General features: G+C 40.4%; 1 protein-coding gene across 8 annotated transcripts in view; it reads right to left on the bottom strand.

The window, feature by feature from the left end:
• Window positions 1-17,471: 17,471 nt before the first annotated feature.
• ANO5 (anoctamin 5) overlaps window positions 17,472-21,921 on the bottom strand; it is a 62,853-nt gene continuing 58,403 nt past the window's right edge. For all 8 annotated transcript variants that reach the window (XM_061355029.1, XM_061355031.1, XM_061355033.1 and 5 more), the window contains 2 exons: window positions 20,660-20,765; window positions 17,472-20,172 (listed from right to left, as the gene is read on the bottom strand). In XM_061355029.1, coding sequence (XP_061211013.1) covers window positions 19,951-20,172; window positions 20,660-20,765 — 328 coding nt within the window. In that variant the 3' untranslated portion in view covers window positions 17,472-19,950. The remainder of the gene's footprint in view (window positions 20,173-20,659; window positions 20,766-21,921) is intronic.

Genomic DNA, 21,921 nt, shown 5'->3' with positions numbered 1-21,921 from the left:
GTGGTAAAAGCCATTAAGGCACTATAAACGCAGGCAATTTTGGTGTGCTGCTATGTATAGAGGTTTTCACTGCGGAAAAAAAAAAAAGAAATCCCACTAGGTGGTTTGCAGTTACCATATATGAGTACATTATGGCTGGAAATTTTCCTGTTATTCAGAAAACCACAGAAAGATTTATTTATTTCTTCCATCATCTTGTTCCTGTCTGAAATCTGTTTTGTTTTTTTTTTAATATTAGCAAATAGATTTAAAAAAATAAATTAATCAAACAAAAATCCACCCAATGGCAAACACCTTTTCAACCTAAAAACAACGATGTTAATATTAAAAATCTTCTAATTTTTTTTTGGTATATCAGTGGAGAAATTTGACAGTATTGAATATATCTTGAAAGTAGATGGGGGTGCTTATCTTTTTCCAGATATTACAGGAACATTTGCTCCCTTGAATTCCTGTACTGTTCCATGAGTTAAATGTGAAGGATCCCAAAGGACTTCCAGCCATCTGTCACGTTCCACAGACAGAAATGCACCTACATCTGGGGGTGAGCCAGAGCATCAATTCTCTTGGTACACAAGCTATGCAACACTTGGTGAGTGGGATGCAATTAACCACAATGAAATTTAGCCGAGGATTGCAGTTTATTATCCTATCTTTTATTTATATGAAGGTTAATGAACTTTTCTATCATTAATCTATTATTATTTTGTTTTACCATTATGTCCATTACACTGTTTAAGAGCTTAGGCAAGGCTTTTGTGTAAGAGACAGTTTGGTCTTAGTGATGGTCAGGTCTTTTCACTGCATGAAAAACCTGGAGAGAGATGTACAAATAGAAGATTTGATTATAGTGCTTTTTTATTGCTAGAATTGGAAAATCATAACCAGATTTCCTCAGGCTGCAGTAGTCCTTTCTTTTCTGTTTACTTGTCTCTTAACATTACTCTAAACTGTATTAAGAGAAGTTTGAGAGTGTGTGTGGAATTTCTGTTGGTTCAGATGACAAGTTGAGCTGATTTGAACAGAGCTTAAATCTATTAGAGACATCAATTTGCTACATGAACCATTAAAGAGATACTAAAGGTAACTTCAGATACATAATTTGATCAAGAAGCTATTCCTGGTGGGGAAACCAAACCAACACAATTCATAATGCATATTTACAAAGTAGTTGTGCTTAATACAACAGAGAACTGACACCTGAGTTTGTGGGCAGGCACTTCGACTGTTTGGTCTGGGACTGACGTTACAGCTTCAATTTGTCACTCAGTGTTTTCATGCCTTGGTTTTTTTTTTTTTTTTTTTTTTTTGTTATGAAAGAGATAGAATAATCCTTCTTTAGGACAAATACTGATTTTTCAATAGGCTAAATTAAACCAAAATACATAAAAGCTGTGTAGGAAGAATGTCTCGTTATTCTATTGCATGTAAAGAGGTTTTTCTAAGGAGAAACACATACATAAAACTGTAATTAGTAATCTACAGCCACAAAGTATAATTTGCCAGTGGTACAGCCAGCCAGCATATCTTGCCTTCACCACCAGAATATGCCAGGACAGGTTCCAGTGATCTAAGGATACTTGTGTATTTTCAACCGCTATACTGTAGCTTTCCTCTGTAGAAGGATATTGAGACAGGGTGTTTAACTGTAGCAAAAGATAAATAAGGAGCAGGCATGTGTTTTTAGCTGATATTTGTGGGTAGTGGAGTCTGTAGAAAGTGATTCTATACCTTCCCAAGAAAGAACCATGTTTTTCACTGAGGGAGGATTCCATCCATTCCATATTTCCTTGTTTAGCTTTATTTCATGACAGATGACATCACGTGAATTTAAGGCTGAATGTAATCACATTTCATCTCTTAAATTTCACTGGAATCAGCCTAGTAGAGTTGTCTCCAACCTGGATCCAAAACAGAAAAATATGGAATCTGGGGGGGATTATTACGTTTTATGTTTGCATCTGCATCAGATAACAGTAATCCAAGATAGCAGTGCCAGCATATCCTCAAATTACTAGTATTTTAAACAAAGTACTCCGATCATTTTATTTACAATGTAAAATCAAATATTGCTTGTTTTGTGAGCATCAGAATGAATGCACCCAGCTCCTTGAGTCTTCCTGTCTTCAGGAACCCCAGTTTGCTACTACCTCCTCCTCACACCAGGCCCTGTATCTGTGAGAGCTCCTGTCCACTCCTGCCTGTTCCTTAGTGTTTTCCTGTCAGCATCCTTACTTCCCATTATGTCACCAGTGGGCCTTTTCCCTCTCCCTCACTGTGTCTCTTATTTTTCTTTACAAAACTGTTTTGGGTAAACTCTTTCCCCTAGAATTGTAAAGAACTTTGGCACTTTCATATTTCTGACAAATCTGGGCAAAATAGCTCAAAAGTGCTTGTGAAGGGTAATGGACACACGAAAACATGTCTAAGTCTAATTTCACTAAAAAAAATCATCTGAAACAATCAGTGTTAGATATTGTTGGTATTGTTGATTCCACGTTTCATTAACAGTGAAAGTTATCTTTTATATTCTCTATCTTTTGAGAAACAATTCCTCTGCTTTCTATAAACCACAAAGGTCTCACCTCATTTATAAGGTAAATACTTAAGAAGTGCGATAGGTACCTTCTTTGGAGAACATGCCCATGGGTTTGATGGCAGAAGGGTCCAAATGTTCTTTTCCTTACTGCAAGATACAAAGGAAGAGCAAAGAGTGTAAAAGGTTTTGAGGCAATCTGAGCACAGAACCACTATTCCTGTTGGTTTATTGAATACATAAGATGCTCCTTCTTCCCCAGAAACATTAGAGCAGCATGTAATTCTATATGGGAGGAAAATCCCTGCATTTTAAGGCACTGCTAATGAGTTTGATGGTGATTACATTGTGTTCTAGGGCTAGGAGGAAAATCGGGGTATCAAATATCTGGCTTTTGACCAGAGCACTCAATCCATCCATTTCAAAATCTCTGTGATCTCTAAATGTAACTAAAAATACCAAGTTGTCAGTTCAGATCCCTTTTCTAAATGTCACAGGGAACACCCTCAATCTTAGGATTCATGTGCATTATGTGTAAATATTTTAAATCTACAGGCAGTGTTCAAGGCCATTTTGGATGGGGCTTAGAGCATTGTGGTCTAGTGAAAGGTGTCTGCCTGTGGCTGGGGGTTTGAACTAGACAATCTCTAAGGTCCTTTCCAACCCAAAACAGTCTGTGATTCTATGATTCTGTTTTTTCTCATTGTTTGTTATAAATAAATAGCTACAGATCTGATGGATTAACTACTTGATTCTTCTAGAGGAAGCTGTGGCTTTAAATGTGTTGTGTGGTGCCATGGGGGGACATTTGCTTAGAGAGCTACACCATAGTGGCACTACTCTTGCATGATTAGGCTCTACAGCACAAATTGAAATGGGTGGAGTGCTTCTGGACCCTTATTTAGAACCTTAATTTGATATATACGTATACCAGATTAAGGACAGGTACATTCACATGCTTAAGAGCATGGTTCTGATTCATTTCTAAGTCTGCCCTTCCCCTTCCTTCCCAGGTTCCTCTGGATGTAGTCACCTACAACTTTAAATGTTTCAAGGAATGCTTATTCTGTTCCATCCGAGTCAAACTGAGCCCAGTGATTCTTTTGTGATTCAGTCTCTATGTCACCAGTTCTGATGTCTCTGTGTCACCCGGGTTTGTCCCACAAGGTGGTGAGTTTGAATTACCTATTTAATGGTCTGTTTGTGGTTTTGAAGTCCAAACAGTTCAAAAGCTTGTGCTGAACTTTCAGCCCTTACCACGCTCAGGATTTCCTTGTCTATTCTTAGGTTGGCATTGCCATCATGAAAACCAGGACAAGCTTTTCTGTCTTTTGGTTTTTAGTGTAAGAGCCTTCAGCATGACAGCTGATGTGAACTGGGCCTTCACCATGGGCTTTTACTGTGTTATGTCTGATGATGACAACTCATTCTGTAGTCAAGGCGCTTTCTGGCTCCCCTTGTGACGGAGATTTTCTGTTTTCTACCCAAAGGGCATGGTTTTATGGGCAGCTCGTAACTGGCTGGGTTGTTTTCATAGATGGAGAAGTGATCAGTTGTCACCATTGGTGCTATCTCTGTATGCTGTGATGTATGATCTATGAATCCCCTTCTGTTTGCCAAAGCCAAATATTAAAGTGTAGATATAAAGCTCTTGTAAGGCAATACTGCTTATTCTCTGGTTCAGTGCTACAGAAACTTCTCAATCCATTAGAAAAATAACAACTCAAAGGAGGAAAAAGACAAATGTCAAGGTCTGTGCTTGGGCTGTATTCCTACCTGACTCATCGAGAGGCATGTCTCTGCAGAATATGAAGAAAGGAATTCAGGATTTGACTTTCTGTGTGGAACTAACTCTACCGTGCACGTTGCATTTTACCAGTTATCTGTCTGCAGCTGAAAACTCTTCCAATCACAGTTTCACACTATGCTCTCCTTTCAGAAGTGATACCAGTTCCTCAAAGATTGTCATTAAGTTGGTTATTCTAAGGCATTTTATTCTAAAGCATTAAATTCCAAAGCATTGAGGAGTAGGCATTTCTTAGATATTAAGCCTGCTTTACCCAGGAAAAACATCCATTAAACTACAGCCAAGCAGAGATCAAGACTGAGATGTGTATAAATATGTAAGGAAAGGTAAGCTACAAGCACAGTTCTGTTGCTGTTTGCCAGATGTCCTAAGATCACACCCTGGGGGATGCAGCTAGGTAATTAATTTCTGCAACACATAACTTGTTAAATTTAGTTGTTTGTTTTCTCATTCTCTCTCACTTAATATTTTCTTACAGTTCCAGGCTGTAGGTCTAACTTTATGTATAATTCCAATAAAATACTGGGGTTATTTCCAGAACAAAGGACCCAAATTTTCTTACAGTGATCTGAATCATGCCATGTGTTTTCTGTGCTGATAACTTTTTCCCCCCTTATCATGATTGACTTTAACTCAATAAGGAAGGCACTAGTTGTACCTATTTTTGTTTTGTTTTGTTTTGTTTTGGAGGGATGCCTGTGTCCAGTAATTGATCTGAGGCTGCGAATTCATTCACACCCGTCATGTTATAAATCCCCTTCTTTCTGGGTGTCTTCTGCTTTCTCAAGGGCTGAACACATCAGAAGTTTTTTCTTCAGAACAAGAAGGTTCATGGCCTTTTGACTTCCCATTAGGAATAATAATATAATAATCAAAGCTCTGATATAGCTACATATCCCCAAACTGAATGGTCAGAAAGCACGTAGTGCCTACAAAATCCATTGTCAGCCACATCTTCTTCGCTTCCAAATCCTCCTTTACTACGAGGCCCCCATGGTTTATGGAAACACCGTTGCCTGGAGGTATCTTATCTTTAATAAAATTCCCCACTGAATCCACGAGTTCAACCAGTCTCATATTACTGAGTCGCTCTTGGTGAATTGAGCTGATCTTTTGCCTTCACAGTCAAATTTCCTTGGCAGGCCACCAATTTCTTTCCGTTTGTGACAAGAATATTAATCATTCTCTCAGTGGTGCGTGCTCCATCTTCAGTGGACATCATAAGCCGCTGAGAGGTACTTTAGCATCTGGTTACCATTACACCTGAGGGCTTCACGCAGTGGATACTTTTCTGGTCTACATGGAATCTTTCCTTTGCCTATGTCTTGTACCTTGACTAGTGTTCTCCAAAAGGTTTCATAAATTGATACCTTGTCTTTCGAAAGCTCCCCTATACTCTTCAGCACTTCTAATAGACTTCAAAATGATCCTCATCAATCCTACTTCACTAAAAGGATACAAATCATGCATTCTGAGGGAGATGGGAAAACACAGCCAGTGAAGGAAAGGGAGAGCAGGATTCTCTCTTAAGTCCACGTATGGCACAAGGGAGGTCAGATAGTGTAAAAACCAGCCCAAGTTTTTCTACTCTAACTCAGTCTCAAGGAATATTACTTTAAACACAATAGGACTTTCTCATGAGTGCTAGCGTTTTTGCAGGAAATCTCACAACAATTCACATTCTGGAATTGCTTTCCCATACCCCATGCAGGTTACCAGCCTGAAAGCAGGCCATAACTAGGCCTTCTGGGGAGGTGAAAGGGGGTTTTGTTTCACATACACCTTCCTTTTTTCCTATGTCTCATAATCCCATGCCTCATCTACCCCAGTTCCCTGTAGCAGTGTAACAAGCATCTTAAAGATCCACTGATTCCCAGCATTTGATTGAATGTCTCTTTATCAGCAGAAGTGGGGTGGCAAATGTAGAGGACATCCGAGGCACTTCCTTTTCCGCACTTTTTCTTTAATCATTGTTATTTCACAGAAGGTTGGAGGGACTGTCCTGGGTTCAGCAGTAGCAGTCATTTTTCTCCTTCTTAGGAGCTGGCGCAGTGCTGTGTTTTTGACTTTCAGCCTGGGAACAGTGCTGATAACACCAATGTTTTTAGTTGCTGCTCAGTAATGTTTACTCTGACCAAGGACTTTGTGAGCCTCATGCTCTGCCAGGGAGAAGGGGAAGCCGGAAGGAAGCAGAGACAGGACACCTGACCCAAACTGACCAAAGAGGTATTCCATACCACAGCACGCCATGGCCAGCATATAAACTGGGGGCAGTTACCTGGAAGGACTAGATCACTGCTTGGGTTGGGCTGGGTATCGGTCAGAGGGTGGTGAGCAGTTGTATTCTCTTCCCTTGTTATTTCCCTTATCATTATTATTATTGGTGGCAGCAGTAGTGATTTGTGTTATTTCTTAGTTACTGGACTGTTCTTATCTCAGCCCCTGGATGTTACATTCTTTTGATTCTCCTTCCCATGCCTTCAGGAGCAGGGGGAGGAAGGGGGAGAATAAGCGAGTGGCTGCATGGCTCTGGGTTGCCAGCTGGGCTTAACCATGTCTGGGACATACACTGGAAAAGATCACCTTCAAAATTAAAAGAATTGCAATTTTTGCAGCAATTGATCTTGCTGCTAACGTTTGGGCCTGATTCTGATACCCTTAACAAATACATGACCAAAGTGGAACTTCATTGTTTTTTCTGCTAATAGCTGCTCCAGGAGAAATCAGGCTCAGTTCTTTCTACACTGGGGGAAAGGCTGAGTACACTGAGCATATGCAAGAACTGTTTGCTTCTTGATTACATTCAAATACCTAATACTTTTCAGGATTTTTATTTGTGAATTGGCCTGAGATTAGATCTTCAGCTAATACAAATAGACTACTAATCATATATAATCTGTCTGGCATTATAGCACAGGACAACCTACACATGCAGGCAGCTGAAATGCAACTGGACTGTTGGAATTGGTAACTCAGTCTTGCAGAACAAGATGGAGGGTGGAGATTCATAAGAAAAAAGTAGAAAACTTTTTGCCTTTGATGATAAAAAATAAAAAAACCTTCCATTGCTATTATTTTGAAATATTCCCCCAAGCATACCTCATGACCATTTAAAAAAATCTGTATGATTTAGAGCTTTGTAAGTTTAAAAACTGTCCACAAAGAAGTGTGGTTTTTGTGAAAATCTTCTTTCATAAAACTAAGGGAGCCATTTCATTTGCCAGAATTGGTGGGTCTGAATGTGCCAACTCCTTTCACTGGCATTTTTTAGTAGTACATGAGATATAATAAAGCAATAAAAGAAATAAGTGAACAAATCTTGATGAAGAGATCGGATGGGAATCTTTAAAAAAAAAATTTAAAAGCACAACTTCTGCCAGGTTTTTAGTTTTTCTGCCTGCTCTGTTCATTGCCTACTTTGCTTCATTCAAAAATCACAAAATATTCAGGGTTGAAGGCTGACAATTGCAGTGCCTGAAGCCATTTTGCATGATCTCTGAAGCTGCCCAAATTAGTAGTCTTTCTTTAGAATATAAGCATTAGTGTCAGTATGTTTTCTGCATACATGGTGTAATCCCATCCTGGGAAGTCAATGAGGATTTGCTATTGATTTCAATGGTGGAAAAGTACTAATTTCTTCAACTAATATTTGGAGAGGCAGGAATTATACTGGTTATACTGCTGCCTTCCTCTGCTGACTTCTCTGAATTGTGCTGATACAAAATGAGGAGGCTACTGTAGATTGAGATGAGCTCTTAGGCAGAAGTTCTTCCCTGTGAGGGTGCTGAGGCGCTGGCACAGGTTGCCCAGAGAAGCTGTGGCTGCCCCATCCCTGGCAGTGTTCAAGGCCAGGTTGGATGGGGCTTGGAGCAACCTGGTCTAGTGGAAGATGCCTGTGCTTGTAGCAAGGGGTTGGAACTGGGTGAGTTTTAAGGTCCTTTCCAACCCAAAACATTCTATTCTCCTTATGATTCTATGATCCATGTGATTCTATGACAGCAACCAGTTCTCAAAAATACCTACCATCTAAGGAGCAGAAGAAAGAACTGATGTAAGTATTTATGCTGCATGCTGCCATCTTCAGAAAGTATCCACCCACCCAGTGACTCTCCTGGCAACAGGCCACCATGCTCTCAAAAAGATGCAAATTTTTCTTCACAAGGGCTGTGAAAAACAAAGGCAAAAATGATCACAGTGGAATACCTAAGTTTGGAGGATTTATTCTTGCTAAGAAAAGGAAAGGAAGGCTCCATTTGTCAGCAGCCTGATGCTGCTGCAGGTAACAGTGGCAAATCCTGGCGAAGGGCAGCAAGCAACCAGAAGCTGCACGGCCCAAGAAAAGGGGGAGTGTTGGCGAGGTGAAGCTGGAAATTATATATAGATGTAACCTCTATTTGTTTGACAGGCCTGAGCACTGACAACAGAGATGACAGGCACACTGCTCTGAGTAGTCATTGTCCCTGTGGGGAGGCAAATCAGAACCCGCCACTGTTTAACACCGTCAAGGATTTCAGTGGAAGCATCAGGGCCAAATAGCAATCCACACTCTGAAATGTGACAAAAGGGATGTTACTATAGTAGCAAACATAGTGAATTGTCCTGGTTATCCTGCAAAAAGAATACTTCTCAAGATACACTGCAGCTGGCTGCAATGGAAATCAGAAAGGGAAAGGTTACAAGCCACATAGTTTCAGCTAAGACCAGGCTGCAAAGGTAAATCATGTTCTCTGAGTCCAGCATTTCCTCTGGAAGATGAAAATCCAGGTGACAGAGATGTTCAGTCAGTCCTACAGATGGAAGAAGCATCTTGTGAGCAGTGTCCACCAAGTTGGTATCTATCTGTGTTTCCACAAAAGTCTGTTTCTTCTATCCAAATGCAGGAACATAAAGCACGATGTTTCCACTTTATGTGACAGACATCTTCTCTCTGCGTTACAGTTAACATGAACATCTTGTGATTGCCAGTATCATAATGGCCAGTTCTGAGAAGAGATTTATGGTGGAACTGTTATTTCTTTTTTTTAGGTGTTTGACATTTTACTGACAAAGCATTATGGCCTGATCAAAGGCATTAAAAGCAACAGAGAAATTCCTAACTGCTGCTTTGGATTGGCCCAATCAGAACACCTCTGGGCCCAGATGCTGTTCCAGCATGCTTTAAAAAGTAACAAGAAATATGTTCTTCAAAGACAATCACAGAATCACAGAATCCCAAGGGTTGGAAGGGACCTCAAGAGATCATCTGGTCCAACCCCCCTGCAAGAGCAGGGTAACCTAGAGTACATCACACAGGAACTTGTCCAGGCGGGCCTTCAATATCTCCAATGTGGGAGACTCCACAACCCCCCTGGGCAACCTGTTCCAGTGCTCTGTCACTCTCACAGTAAAGAAGTTCTTCCTGATGTTAACGTGGAACCTTCTATGCTCCAGTTTACACCCATTGCCCCTTGTCCTGTCACTGGATATCACTGAAAAAAGCCTAGCTCCATCATCCTGACACCCACCCGTTACATATTTGTAAACACTGATGAGGTCATCCCTCAGTCTCCTCTTCTCCAAGCTGAAGAGACCCAGCTCCTTCAGCCTCTCCTCATAAGGGAGGTGTTCCACTCCCTTAATCATCTTTGTGGCTCTGCGCTGGACTCTTTCAAGCAGTTCCCTGTCCTTCTTGAACTGAGGGGCCCAGAACTGGACACAACATTCCAGATGTGGCCTCACCAAGGCAGAATAGAGGGGGGAGGAGAACCTCTCTTGACCTACTAACCACACCCTTTCTAATGCACCCCAGGATGCCATTTGCCTTCTTGGCCACAAGGGCACATTGCTGGATCATGTTCATCCTCCTATCCACCAGGACCTCCAGGTCCCTTTCCCCTTCGCTACTTTCCAGCAGGTCAGTCCCCAGCCTGTACTGGTACATGGGGTTGTTCCTCCCCAGATGCAAGACTCTACACTTGCCCTTGTTGAATTTCATCAAATTTCTCTCCGCCCAACTCTCCAGCCTGTCCAGGTCTCTCTGAATGGCAGCACAGCCTTCTGGTGTGTCAGCCACTCCTCCCAGTTTAGTGTCATCAGCGAACTTGCTGAGAATACACTCGGTTCCTATATGATCCTATATTGCTTGCATCTCTTATGCTAAATAATAGAAATCCTTTTGGAGGATAAAGGTCTAATGATAAAGTTTCAGAATGACTGAGAAATCTGTGCATTTGTGTGCCAAATATACTCCAAATAATTGGCATGTAGAATCCTACAATGGTTAGAGTTGGAAGGGACCTTAAAGCTCATCCAGTTCCAACCCCATGCCATGGGCAGGGACACCTTCCACTAGACCAGGTTGCTCCAAGCCCCATCCAACCTGGCCTTGAACACTGCCAGGGATGGGGCAGCCACAGCTTCTCTGGGCAACCTGTGCCAGCGCCTCAGCACCCTCACAGGGAAGAGCTGCTTCCTTATACCTAACCCGAATCTCCCCTCTGTCAGGTTAAAGCCATTTCCCCTTGTCCTGTCCCTACAGGCCCTTGTCAAAGCCCCTCTCCAGGTTTCCTGTAGCTCCTTTAGGCACTGGAAGCTGCTCTAAGGTCTCCCCAGAGCCTTCTCTTCTCCAGGCTGAACAAGCCCAGCTCTCTCAGCCTGTCTCCAGACCAGGGGTGCTCTGGCCCTTGCAGCATTTTTGTGGCCTCTGGATTCGCTCAAGCATGTGTAGTGCTACTTTTGGGTTGGGGGCCCCAGAATTATTGCAGAATGAAGAAACTTGCCAAGATAGCAGGCTTATAGGAGGTTCTAATTGTTCTCCTCACGAAAGAAACTGAAGGTATTATCTTGCTCATCATTTGCCCCATCTTCATCAGGCACCCTAAGTAATTTGGAAAAGCACTTGCTCCTAAGATGGTCTTTGTGCCCAGGGATGAGTCAGGCCCCTGCAATGACAGATGGGTAAATAAATCACTGATGAGCAATGTGCACAGAGGAGAAGGTTGCTCTGTGCACAGGGAGGTGTCTGGTTATCCTGGATAGACACTCCAAGCAGAGTTTATCCTAGCACTGAAAGTGAAGCAAATGCTACAAATGATGTCTTCACATCTAATTTCTTCCAGCTGCAAAAGCAGAGGAGAGCCTGCTTTTCCCCTCCCTGCAGAATCAACCTCTTTTGTGTCCCATTTCAGTTCCTGTGTTAAGTGCTCCTAAAATGTGCCTCTCTCTCCTAGGCAGGGGAGACTTGCTGACATACTGGCATTTACATTTAAAGCCTTCTTCTACATACCTGAATATTAACAACTCTCCATAGCAGTTTTTCTACATGGTCTGGCTTCAAGCCTCTCCAGTGCCTCAGTTTTTCTATCTTCTCCAGTTAATGAGCGTTCGCACTTCCATTTATTTTTCTTCCCCCTCTTTTGAAGACAAAGCCATTAGTAACCACTTTATAGTTCCTCTACCCGTGTCTCCTCCTTCCACTGTAGTCATAGTAGTGACACTATTAACTTGATCATCTTTTTACCAATCCCAGGGAGAATACTTTAATTTGCTGAAAAAGTTGAATGTTGTTCAGTGGTACGAGGTACCTCAGCATGTTGTGGCATCTTCCAGTTAAAACACGAGTCACTGTGATCTGGTTGTAGCCACAAAACCATTTGTTATTTTCACATCAGTGCACAGCAAAAAAAAATATAGCAAAAAAGCACTGTGCTTCTTACTGCTTACCATAAAACACACAGGAACTTGTTGCTCCCTCCCTCAAAGCACGAAACTTGTCTACTCAGAAATCTCGTGGAAAAAAATCCCATTGGTGATATATCAGACTTCGCATAAGGAAAAAACCCAACCAACAACCCAGAAAAGCAAAGCAAAGGGCTGGAATATTTGTCTTTCCCAGGAAAATGCCCCTAACATGCCCCACAACGTCATCTCTTATTGTTTGTCTGGCCTGAACCTACACACACCAATATCAGTGGAATTGAAGTAGCAAAAACTGTCATTGCCGTGGAGTGCCTTGAGTTCTTGGCTGAGATACAAGGAATATGTCTTGAAATGTTCACGCAGTGTGGCACCAACACTAATATTTCCTTTCTCCCCAGCAGAATTCTCTATTGCCTGACATGTGCCCCTTCACACTCTGCAGCATCTTGGGAGGATGCTCAGCAGGCACTTGTATCTCACTTCTTGCTGAGAAACTGAAACCTAGGCAAGGAAGCTGCTCTTAGCAGATGAGTGGAAGTTTGACCTGGCTGCTAGGATTCAGTGTTTGGTACTACTGCCACATTCTCTCCTGTATTGCTTCTGAGGAAGCTGAAAAAGCTGTCATGACACAGAGACAATCCTATGTGAAAAGAGAAAGCAGGAAATTCTTCCTGACTGCAATGCCCTAGCAGCTAATTTAGAGCAACATGGAGTCTAGACATCTTCAAATTAATGGCTTGCCCTTTCAGGGTGAGCTGCATGGAAATCTCTTGGCACACCTGTTTCAGCTGGTTTGTTGGGTTTTGACCTGGATCTTTGTTCCACAAACATTGAAACCTTGGCCACATCTGCAAATAATAGTAGTTTCCATCAGTATACCTAGAGCCAGGATTTTATCTGAAAATAGATGCCACAACCAGAAAACAGGTTTAACTGTAGCAATACTGTTTGCTGACACTCTAGTAATGGGCTAATGCCAACAGAAATGTTTATTCAAGAGAATCTGATAGCAAAGCTGTTGTGCTGAGGTTGTAAGATGGCAGGGAACCCATCCCTCCTATCAGTTTTCCCTTGACAAACATTCTGTCTGGAGTACTTTTATTCCTTTCTGAAAACTTACTGAAAACTACTGTGGTATGGAAGAGACATTACCAAAAGACTCATTTAGTTAATGCCTCTTGACTACAGAAGAAGTTATGATGTGCCTTATACTTTTCAGTTCCAAAACTGAAATGCCGAATAGCATTGGCTGTTTAGAACGCTGAAGGACAAAGCTAGGTCAGTCTAATTTAAATACAAATGTATTTCTGACTAGCTAACAGCTCTGGTTTGTTGAGGAGCTGAAGAAAGAATTAAAAAGAAACATACCCTTACTAAATGCTGCAGACTGACTCATTTCTGACTGAGAAAGCATAGTCACTAATTATTGCAGGGGAATGTGCATATGTGCCTTCCAAAAATTGATATGGCTGCTGAATTTCACATCCTACTTATCTCCCAGCAGATTTCTCGGTACACATATTTACATTAAAAAAACCCTTCCTGAGCTGCATCTGAATGATGTAAGTGTTGGGTAGAGACAACTGATGGTTTAAAAGCAGAAGATTTAATTTAGCTATTCCTTTTTTAGGATGTCCAGACTATGCCGCAGAGCTGTTGTGGCCACCCTAAGCATGCAGGAAGACAGACGAGAGATAGTAGCTGTGCCTTAAAGAGGTTACAAAGTGACTTAAATATACTGGAAACAATTTTATCATTCATGTGGTAAAGATCATGATTTTTTTCCCCTTTACATCTTTCCATCTGTTTAGGGAAGGAAGATTTTCATGTCTAAATGAGTCCTTTGTGAAGGCTGTCTTTGCCTTCTCTTAGTACAATCTCTTTGCTGCACCAGACGCTGGGAAATCCAACCCCTTCTCTTTGCTTTTCAGCCACTCATCTGTCTAAATCCCCTAGTTACAAACTGGGCTCTCAGACTGCAGGAGCTGCCATTGGTATGCTAGTGCTGACCTCAGTATATTTTCAGTGCTGTGTTTAAGACATTACTTTCAGAAACATCATTTTTCTTTTAATACTGAACATTCTGAAGGAACAGTAGATGAGTATTTGCTGCAGAGCCCACACATCTGAAGCAGACATGAAATGCGCAGGCTTCAGATGTTGGAATATTTCTTCCACATCTCACCCTTCTTTTCCACTGATATACCTATGAATAGGTTACATAATTTTTTCTACTTCTGTATTTTACAGCAGTTTGATTGAGAGGCACATGTTCAAAATATTTCTTCTATTCAGGGCTCCCTACCATATTTTGCATAGAATAAAGACAGACTCATTTTTAGAAAGACCCTTTAATCTGGAGAGATGAAGATGCCAAGCAGATCAGATGCCTTACCTATTTTTTCTGATACAAAAATTTCGGCCAGCAAAAATTTTGGTGCACCTCTTCATATACTGCACAAGATAAATGAGGGGATTGTGACTGCCCCATCTGGAAGTGTTTAAGGCCAGGCTGGATGGAGCTTTGAGCAACTTGGTCTAGTGGAAGGTGGCCCTGCCTGTGGCAATGGAGTTGGAACTGAAATCCCGTTCCAACCAAAACCATTTCATGAATCTGTGATTAAGATTTCTGATCATGGGGAAAGCCAGGTATGTTCTCACTCATTGCCATGCTACTCTTTATTATAAAATGTAATTGGTTTTGGATTAAATTGTACCCCCAGTTGAACTTCATCACCCATTTGCCACAAGCCACAATGGCAAAGTTTAACCTCTAAGAGCAAAGTCTGAATGCACCTGAAGACTTTTAGCATTTTTATGACATACACCCCACATAACAACAGCCCCTGCCTTTGTCTCTCTTTGTCCTTAATACTCTGTTTTTCCTTTTGATACCTAAGTAAGTAATCCATCCCACTTCAGTAAGCAGCACAGTGATAGCAGTATAATACATACTTGTATCGTGCTTGGTTTGGTCATCTTTTTTTTTTTTTTCTGAAATACAGACAAGATTGTTATTCATCTCACAAATTTCTTTCCTTTAATTCCTGGTATTGCATCTCTCTTAATTTATCATTTCAAAGTTACAAAGGAAATGCCTTATCAAGTCTGGTAGGTGACCCCATTCCCAGAGTTCCAATAATGTGAAGCAACAGAAGTAATGTGCTGCTGCTGCTGCTGCCTATTGAGATCAAGTCACAGATTCAAATCCAGATTCTCTGTGATTTAATCCAAAGCCCTATACTGGTGCCAGAAATGAGGTTTAAGAAAGGTGCAAATGTATCTCTGAACAGTAAGATTCTACCAGTCCCTTGGGAAAGTTTCAGCTCTGCCATATTTTCCAGTGTATGAGCTCAAAGCTATTTAAGTGCATGTAGATAAAGGACTTGCTCTGTGTGTGAAAACTGCATGTGTGACTGAGAAGTTGAGAAGTCAGCTCAGGTCCTGGCATCGCAAGAGTGAAAACAGTACCCAGAGAATGAAGGGAAAGGCAGCCTGGCTGAAAATGAATGTGTCTTCATGGACTGCTTGTACTACATCTAGAGGACGATTAAAGTGCCAAGTCTGAACTCCTGAACCATCTTCTCATGTAAGGTATTTGGAAAGCTCAGTTCACTCATAGGCTACCACAGACCCAAGCCCTCTAAGTCCATGGGCATTGACTACAATATATGCAGAATTTAGTACAGGTTTTCCTTGGTAATTCATCCTTAGGAAAATGGAGGAAGACAGAAAAGACTGTTACACAATGGGATTATCAAGTGGAAGATGGCAGTCAGATGGAGGCTTTCTTCAGTAATCTGAGTAAGAAAGCTGTGAAGTTAAAATTGCAGGAAATCCATATTCAGCATCCAGATACCCTGCAATGAGTTGCAAAAATCTGTATGAATATACTTCTCCCCATGAGGGTCACTGGATATTTAAATTTAATACTTTTCAGCTCCTGTCTGCAACCTTGGAATATTCAAAAACAGGCTGACAGCACATTAAAAATAAGCACTGCTTTATTTGCCAGGTTTAGATATTAAATTTACACGTGAGCTGAATGCAATGTTTAAAAAAATTATTCCAACATTAGTATATCATATATACCAGCAACATACTTAGCAGACAAAAATACCACTCAGATTACACTACAGTACAAGTCAAACCAAGCATTACACATAGAACAGTAGGGAAGTCCATCTATTTTCACTCAGTTCTGTTGTCTCAAGCCCATAGTATTACATAAAAAAGTAAAAGCATAGTAACAAAATCTTCTAGAAAAAAAATAACCCAACAGTCTAGTGTCTTATAGTAGCACTCTTATTTTGCAGTCATTTGCTTAGAACATACCACACTAAGTTTTTTTCAAGGTAAAAATACTAAATTTTAAGTGGAAAAAAAACTGTACAATCCCTGATTGCATTGCACTCAAAAGGCCGATTTGCTAATAATTCTAATAACGCAACCTACTGTTGCTTAAATGACAGTAGTTCCAAAACAGAACTATCTTCACTTTGGTTAAAGGACACTTTTAGATACTTGTATTAAACACAACTAAATCACTTGTTCCAACAGTAGGAATAAACATGTCCCCCATCTGACCACTCCATTTTCCCTATTTTTCTCACTTTCCAAGAGCATTTCAGGAAATGTCTCTGAACCATTATAATCCTAATCATACTAATGATCTTTTGTCAAAATACTGCTCAATGACAAGTAAAGGCAAACAATTATGTCAAGAGGTATTAAAGACTTAATTTGTTACGTGACATCAGGTCTTAAGATGACAACAGATTCTCTTCTGAACAGTTCCTATATATGAAAAAGTAATGCTATAAAGTGTAAGGATATATTTATAAGAGGCATCTTTCTTATTTAAATAAGCTGATTCCAGATTTTTTCCACTTTCCATTGTATGGATACAAGATAGACAAAACATCTGTTTGTACAGCATTCAGCAGGGAGTGATCTCAAAAACTAAGCTGGAAAAAGCACAAAGTGAGGGTCAAAACATCAATCCTACTCAGGTCTGCACGCCCATGCTGTATCCTGAACTAAGGCATTTCTTTATTTTCCTTCTTGTTTTTTTTGTTTTCCATCTTGCTTTTAAACAGCGTTATTCATTCACAATACTTCTAGTTTGCTACCATCTTCTCAAGTGTGGTATACTGGACACTTGATTACAGCACCTGAAAAAAACTAATGTTTCCTAAGCAGGAATAGTGCATCTCATACTGAATTTTCAAATCTGTTTTTAGCTTCAATCAGATTGTACATTTTGCATAGAAGTATCATTTTGCATCTCCTCACCTTACCATCTAAAACAGCTGTTGGCACTGCTATCAGTAACAGAACCATGAACTCTAAATTAAGCAGTTTAGTTAACAGTATATGTGCAAAGAGCAGCAAAGTGCCTGCATTGTGTTAATTCCGGTGAGGTGTCCATAATTATGGCGACTGATACTCTTCTTTGGCTTATACATTAAGCAACACAGCTAATTTATTTATACATGCATTCCTCCAATACATCCATTACTTCAAATACTCATGCATCTGATGCAAATACATCTGAATACTCATGAGCACAGGCAGTTCAGCATGAACGCAAATGGCCAATGTGCTTGGTTTTTCAAGCAAACCTACAGAACAAAGTTGATTAACTTACAGTAAACAAGAAATGTACATCTTCTTCAACTCCCTGACTGGCAGCCAAACCAGGCTAAGAATATTTGGGCTGTTCAGCCTGGAGAAGAGAAACTGTATGGAAACCTCAGAGCAGCCTTCCAGTATCTGAAGGGGGCTTACAATGATACCAGAGAGGGACTCTTCTTTAGGGACTGTAGTGATAGGACAAGGAGTAATGAGTTTAAACTTAAACAGGGGAGATTTGGGTTAGATACAAGGAAGAAATTCTTCCCTGTGAAGGTGGCTAGGTGCTGGCATAGGTTTCCCAGAGAAGCCATGGTTGCCCCATCCCTGGCAGTGTTCAAGGCCAGGTTGGACGGGGCTTGGCGCAACCTGGTCTAGTGGAAGGTGTCCCTGCCCATGGGAGGGGGTTGGAAGTGGATAAGCCTTAAGGTCCTATCCAACCCAAACTATTCTGTAATTCTATGATTCTATGTCTGTTTGAGGTAGGAGCTTAAAAAACTTTAGCTAACAATGGCAGTTCCATGGAGACACGGATTTAAAACTCTGTTGCAATATTAAGGTTATTAGCTGAGCATCCCAAGATGTAGGCTAGGTCTGCTAAAACAAAACACATAAGCCTTAAGTTGTGGATCTAGTACACAGTGCATCATTTGGCTGACATGGAATACCAATCTGGATTATTTTTGTGTATACTTGCAAGGAAGTACAACTTTCTAAGTGCAAACATGGTAAAATTTCTCATCTCTCTAGATACAGCACTTCAGCATGAAAGAACTCAAGTCTGGTGCTGCTTCACTTGAAACAGTCATAGTATCAATGGCTCTCTGTGAGCAGCTCCAACAGCACTAATGCAGAAGTATGCCAAAGTAAGCATGGTTTGGCTAACACTGCACAGCTCTGGGTGCAGGTTCACAGTATCACGACGCCTGCAAGCACACACGTTGGAAACAGGCATTTCCCCATAGCGAGCATTTTCACATCTTCTGCCAAATGCAAACAAACAAGGCACCAAGCATGGAAACGTTGATATGTTTCAAATAGACAGCAAACTCATAAAAATGCCTAACTGCTTCGAATTAGAACATGAGGGCACATTCAGAAGCAGCTGGTAGCTACTCTGCACAAGTAGTTATATATTTATAACCTTGATAACTCTGGAGAAAAGCTTTATGACAAACAGAGAAAAAAATCCTTCTTAAAAATTAAAAAGAAATAAAAGAAAACAAATGTCCAAACCCCAGGCTCCTATGCATAAGAACAATAAAACCCAAACAGAGATTATTTGGCATGCTCAAAAATCTTTTGACTACAGATCCATGGACAAACCATCCAGCTTAGATCCATGAGTGTGGTGGTCCAGCTCCCCATCACTGACTGCACTGTCACACTATGCATTGAGTACAGACCCATAGCTTGAACCCAATAATCCAAACAAAGGAGCAGTCTTGGCAAAAACTCATGTCAAACATCATCTTTCAATGGCAGTTTTTGAGATGGAGAAATAGATTAGTTACACTTGTCTGAACTGTATACATATTCTCAAAAAATACTGTAATTAGATGATTTGTCAATATTTGCACTAAAGAGCAAACTCTTTTGGCAGGTGGTATCTTTATGAAAATAAATGATGGTTTTTTTCCTTCATTAGTACTAATTGACTGAATTCTGTGCCTGTAAGTAATTCCAAGTAGAATTAAGCCAATATATTTTAAAATAACAATTCCTTCTAAAAAGTGAATAGAAGTTCAAAGTTTCAAACAAATGTTTTCTAAGACATAGCGGATAAAAATATAAGCCCCAAACCCTAACCCTTTCATCTGGAGTGTTCTCCTGTTTAGAAGATCATGCCATAAAAATACTACTTGTCAGTATTTTCCACAGCAGGAGTCCTCTATGATAAGCCTTTTGGTTCAGCTTGGATACTTTTGTATCATCCTGGAATTTTGCATTGAGGACAAGGGGGGAGGCTTGGTGGTCATGACCTTACCCTGCCCTGTGAGCCCTTTGAGGGTAATGTTCTCTATATTGGATAATCCAAATCTGAGGATGACAAAATTAAACTTCTTATTCAAAGCGATGGGTAAATAGAAAACAGTGCTGAAATCATACGGTTAAGTAGATTTCCTAAATCTAGAATGCTCAGTGAGACTTTTAGAGCAAAGTCTAAAATCTTTGGACTGAAAGCAAAGGGCTGAAACCTTTGTTGAAACACATCAACACGATGTGTACTGAGCAAATCACAGATGAAAAAAAAAGAAGCTGAAACAAGCTAAATCCCAAAAAGCTGTTTTTTCAGCTACATGGCTCTGGATAACTCCATTCTCCCTTCTGTGGCAATGAACTCTTTTTCTGTAGCTCGTTTATCACCTTGACACAGTCTCTCCTTCAGTTTTTCAAGTTCATACTCGTGCAGGATTTTCTGTGTTAAATATTTTTCACGTTTTATTTTGGCTTTCACGTCCGCAGGGACATCAGGAATCATCCATGCTACGAAGAATTTGACGATGAATACAACATGCTAGAAAAAAAAAGGAAACCAGGAAAAATGTCACAACTCATTACCAAATGACCTATTGTTTCATCTAACCCTAAAGAGAGCTTTTTTTTCCCCTCACAAACAGAATACATTTCACAATGTGTATCTGAGGTGTGCTGAAGAAGAAACTTTAACAACTCCCTTTCCCCTGCAAGCTTGCATGACAGTGGCCTAATACTGAAGTGACAATTAAGCAAATTATGGATCTAGCTATTCTTAGCCAATACGTATCACTGCAAAATGCTTTCTGAATTTTGGGTACGGCCATCTCCCACCCAGCTCTTCAGTGAAACCAGGAGGAGGAAAAGTGCTAGTAGAGGTGGTTCCTGTCTTTTTGATCTGCATAAAGACCTTCTTGAGTCTGGCATTACTTAGGGAAGAAACGATTTGATACTCAGCAGTTCTATTTTTGGTACTATAACTAGCTACAGTACCAATTTCATCAGGAAAATTTTTTTAGGGAACATACCTCCATAATAATTATGAAGGCCAGTTTTGCAGCAAGAATGTGCCAGAACTGCATAGTGTGTAAATATTTCCTCTCATGATCTGGAGGGTATCGATAGTCTCTGTACCTGTTGGGTAGAAAGACATGCAAAGTTGAAATGTCACAGTCAGCCTGAGACAGACTACAAGCTCAGTGACACTGACAGGCAAATACAGCTGTCACTTACGGAACCTTTTCACCTTGTTTTAAATGCTCTGTTTCCTTTGGCAGAAAAAGGTTGCCCCTTGATTTGTTTCTATGTGATGTTTGTTTAAACACCCTCATGTTCACCGCAGGGGAGCACAGATGAGGATGTGTGAGAAGTGAAGTTTTGTACATAGGTCACTTTTTTCAGACAATCATCAGCTAATACAGGACAGAGGGATGGAATGGATCAGAGTGACAGACAGGTTCTGAGTAAATGTCACAGACATTGTCAGATTATGGGCTGGGCAGATGAAGGGTTTAATGGAAGAACAGTCTTGAGTAGGTGTTCTACACTCACATAGATGAATAGAATAAAGACTCCTGAGGTTTTAAAGCTAAAACATCATACAAATGTAGTTTCTTCTTAAAGTGCTGGGTTCTTTTTTTGTATGTTTATTTATTTGGGGCTTTTTCATTTTCATCAAATCAGTATTTTTCTTTCACCATGGGCTTCTCCAAAGTCCTTTCTCAATTCTTCTGGAGCTTCTAATGCTTCTTCCAGCAAGAAAGGATTATTTTATTTTAGTGAAAACAGGATGGCCCAGATCCTTGGTGGTACCTAGTACAGTAATCATTGACTTCAAATACCATGTCTCATTTTCAGCTTTGGAATCCAAACATCCCCTTAATGATACTTTCTTGTCCAGCTAGGCATTGCAGCCTAAAAACCTTTGAAAATATAGGCTGACGTTTGCAGCCTTAAGGACATCAGTCTCCTTTATCATTCAAAACTCAATAGTTTCATTAAGTAAAACCACCCCAAAACAAGCAAAGATTAGCAGTGAGACTCTTGAACAGCAAAAAGGTGATTTTTTGATCTCATACCATCTCAGGCACCACTCTGTTAATAGTTTAAACATTACCTCTCACACTTTAGAATGATGAGAATGGAATCATTTCATTTCTAGTGGACTGCTTAGACCTGCATTGAATTTTTATGCTGTATTCTACACATACTAAGAATTATACTTACATACATATATGTATACTATACATACTATATTATACTAAGAAAATACCTGTTATTACACCAATAC

Source organism: Neopsephotus bourkii, unplaced genomic scaffold (genome assembly GCF_033783945.1).
Source record: "Neopsephotus bourkii isolate Nb327-2 ecotype Australia unplaced genomic scaffold, CSIRO-AGI_Nbou_v1 NB_768, whole genome shotgun sequence".
NCBI lineage: Eukaryota > Metazoa > Chordata > Aves > Psittaciformes > Psittacidae > Neopsephotus > Neopsephotus bourkii.
This window is presented reverse-complemented; position numbering and strand designations above follow the sequence as displayed.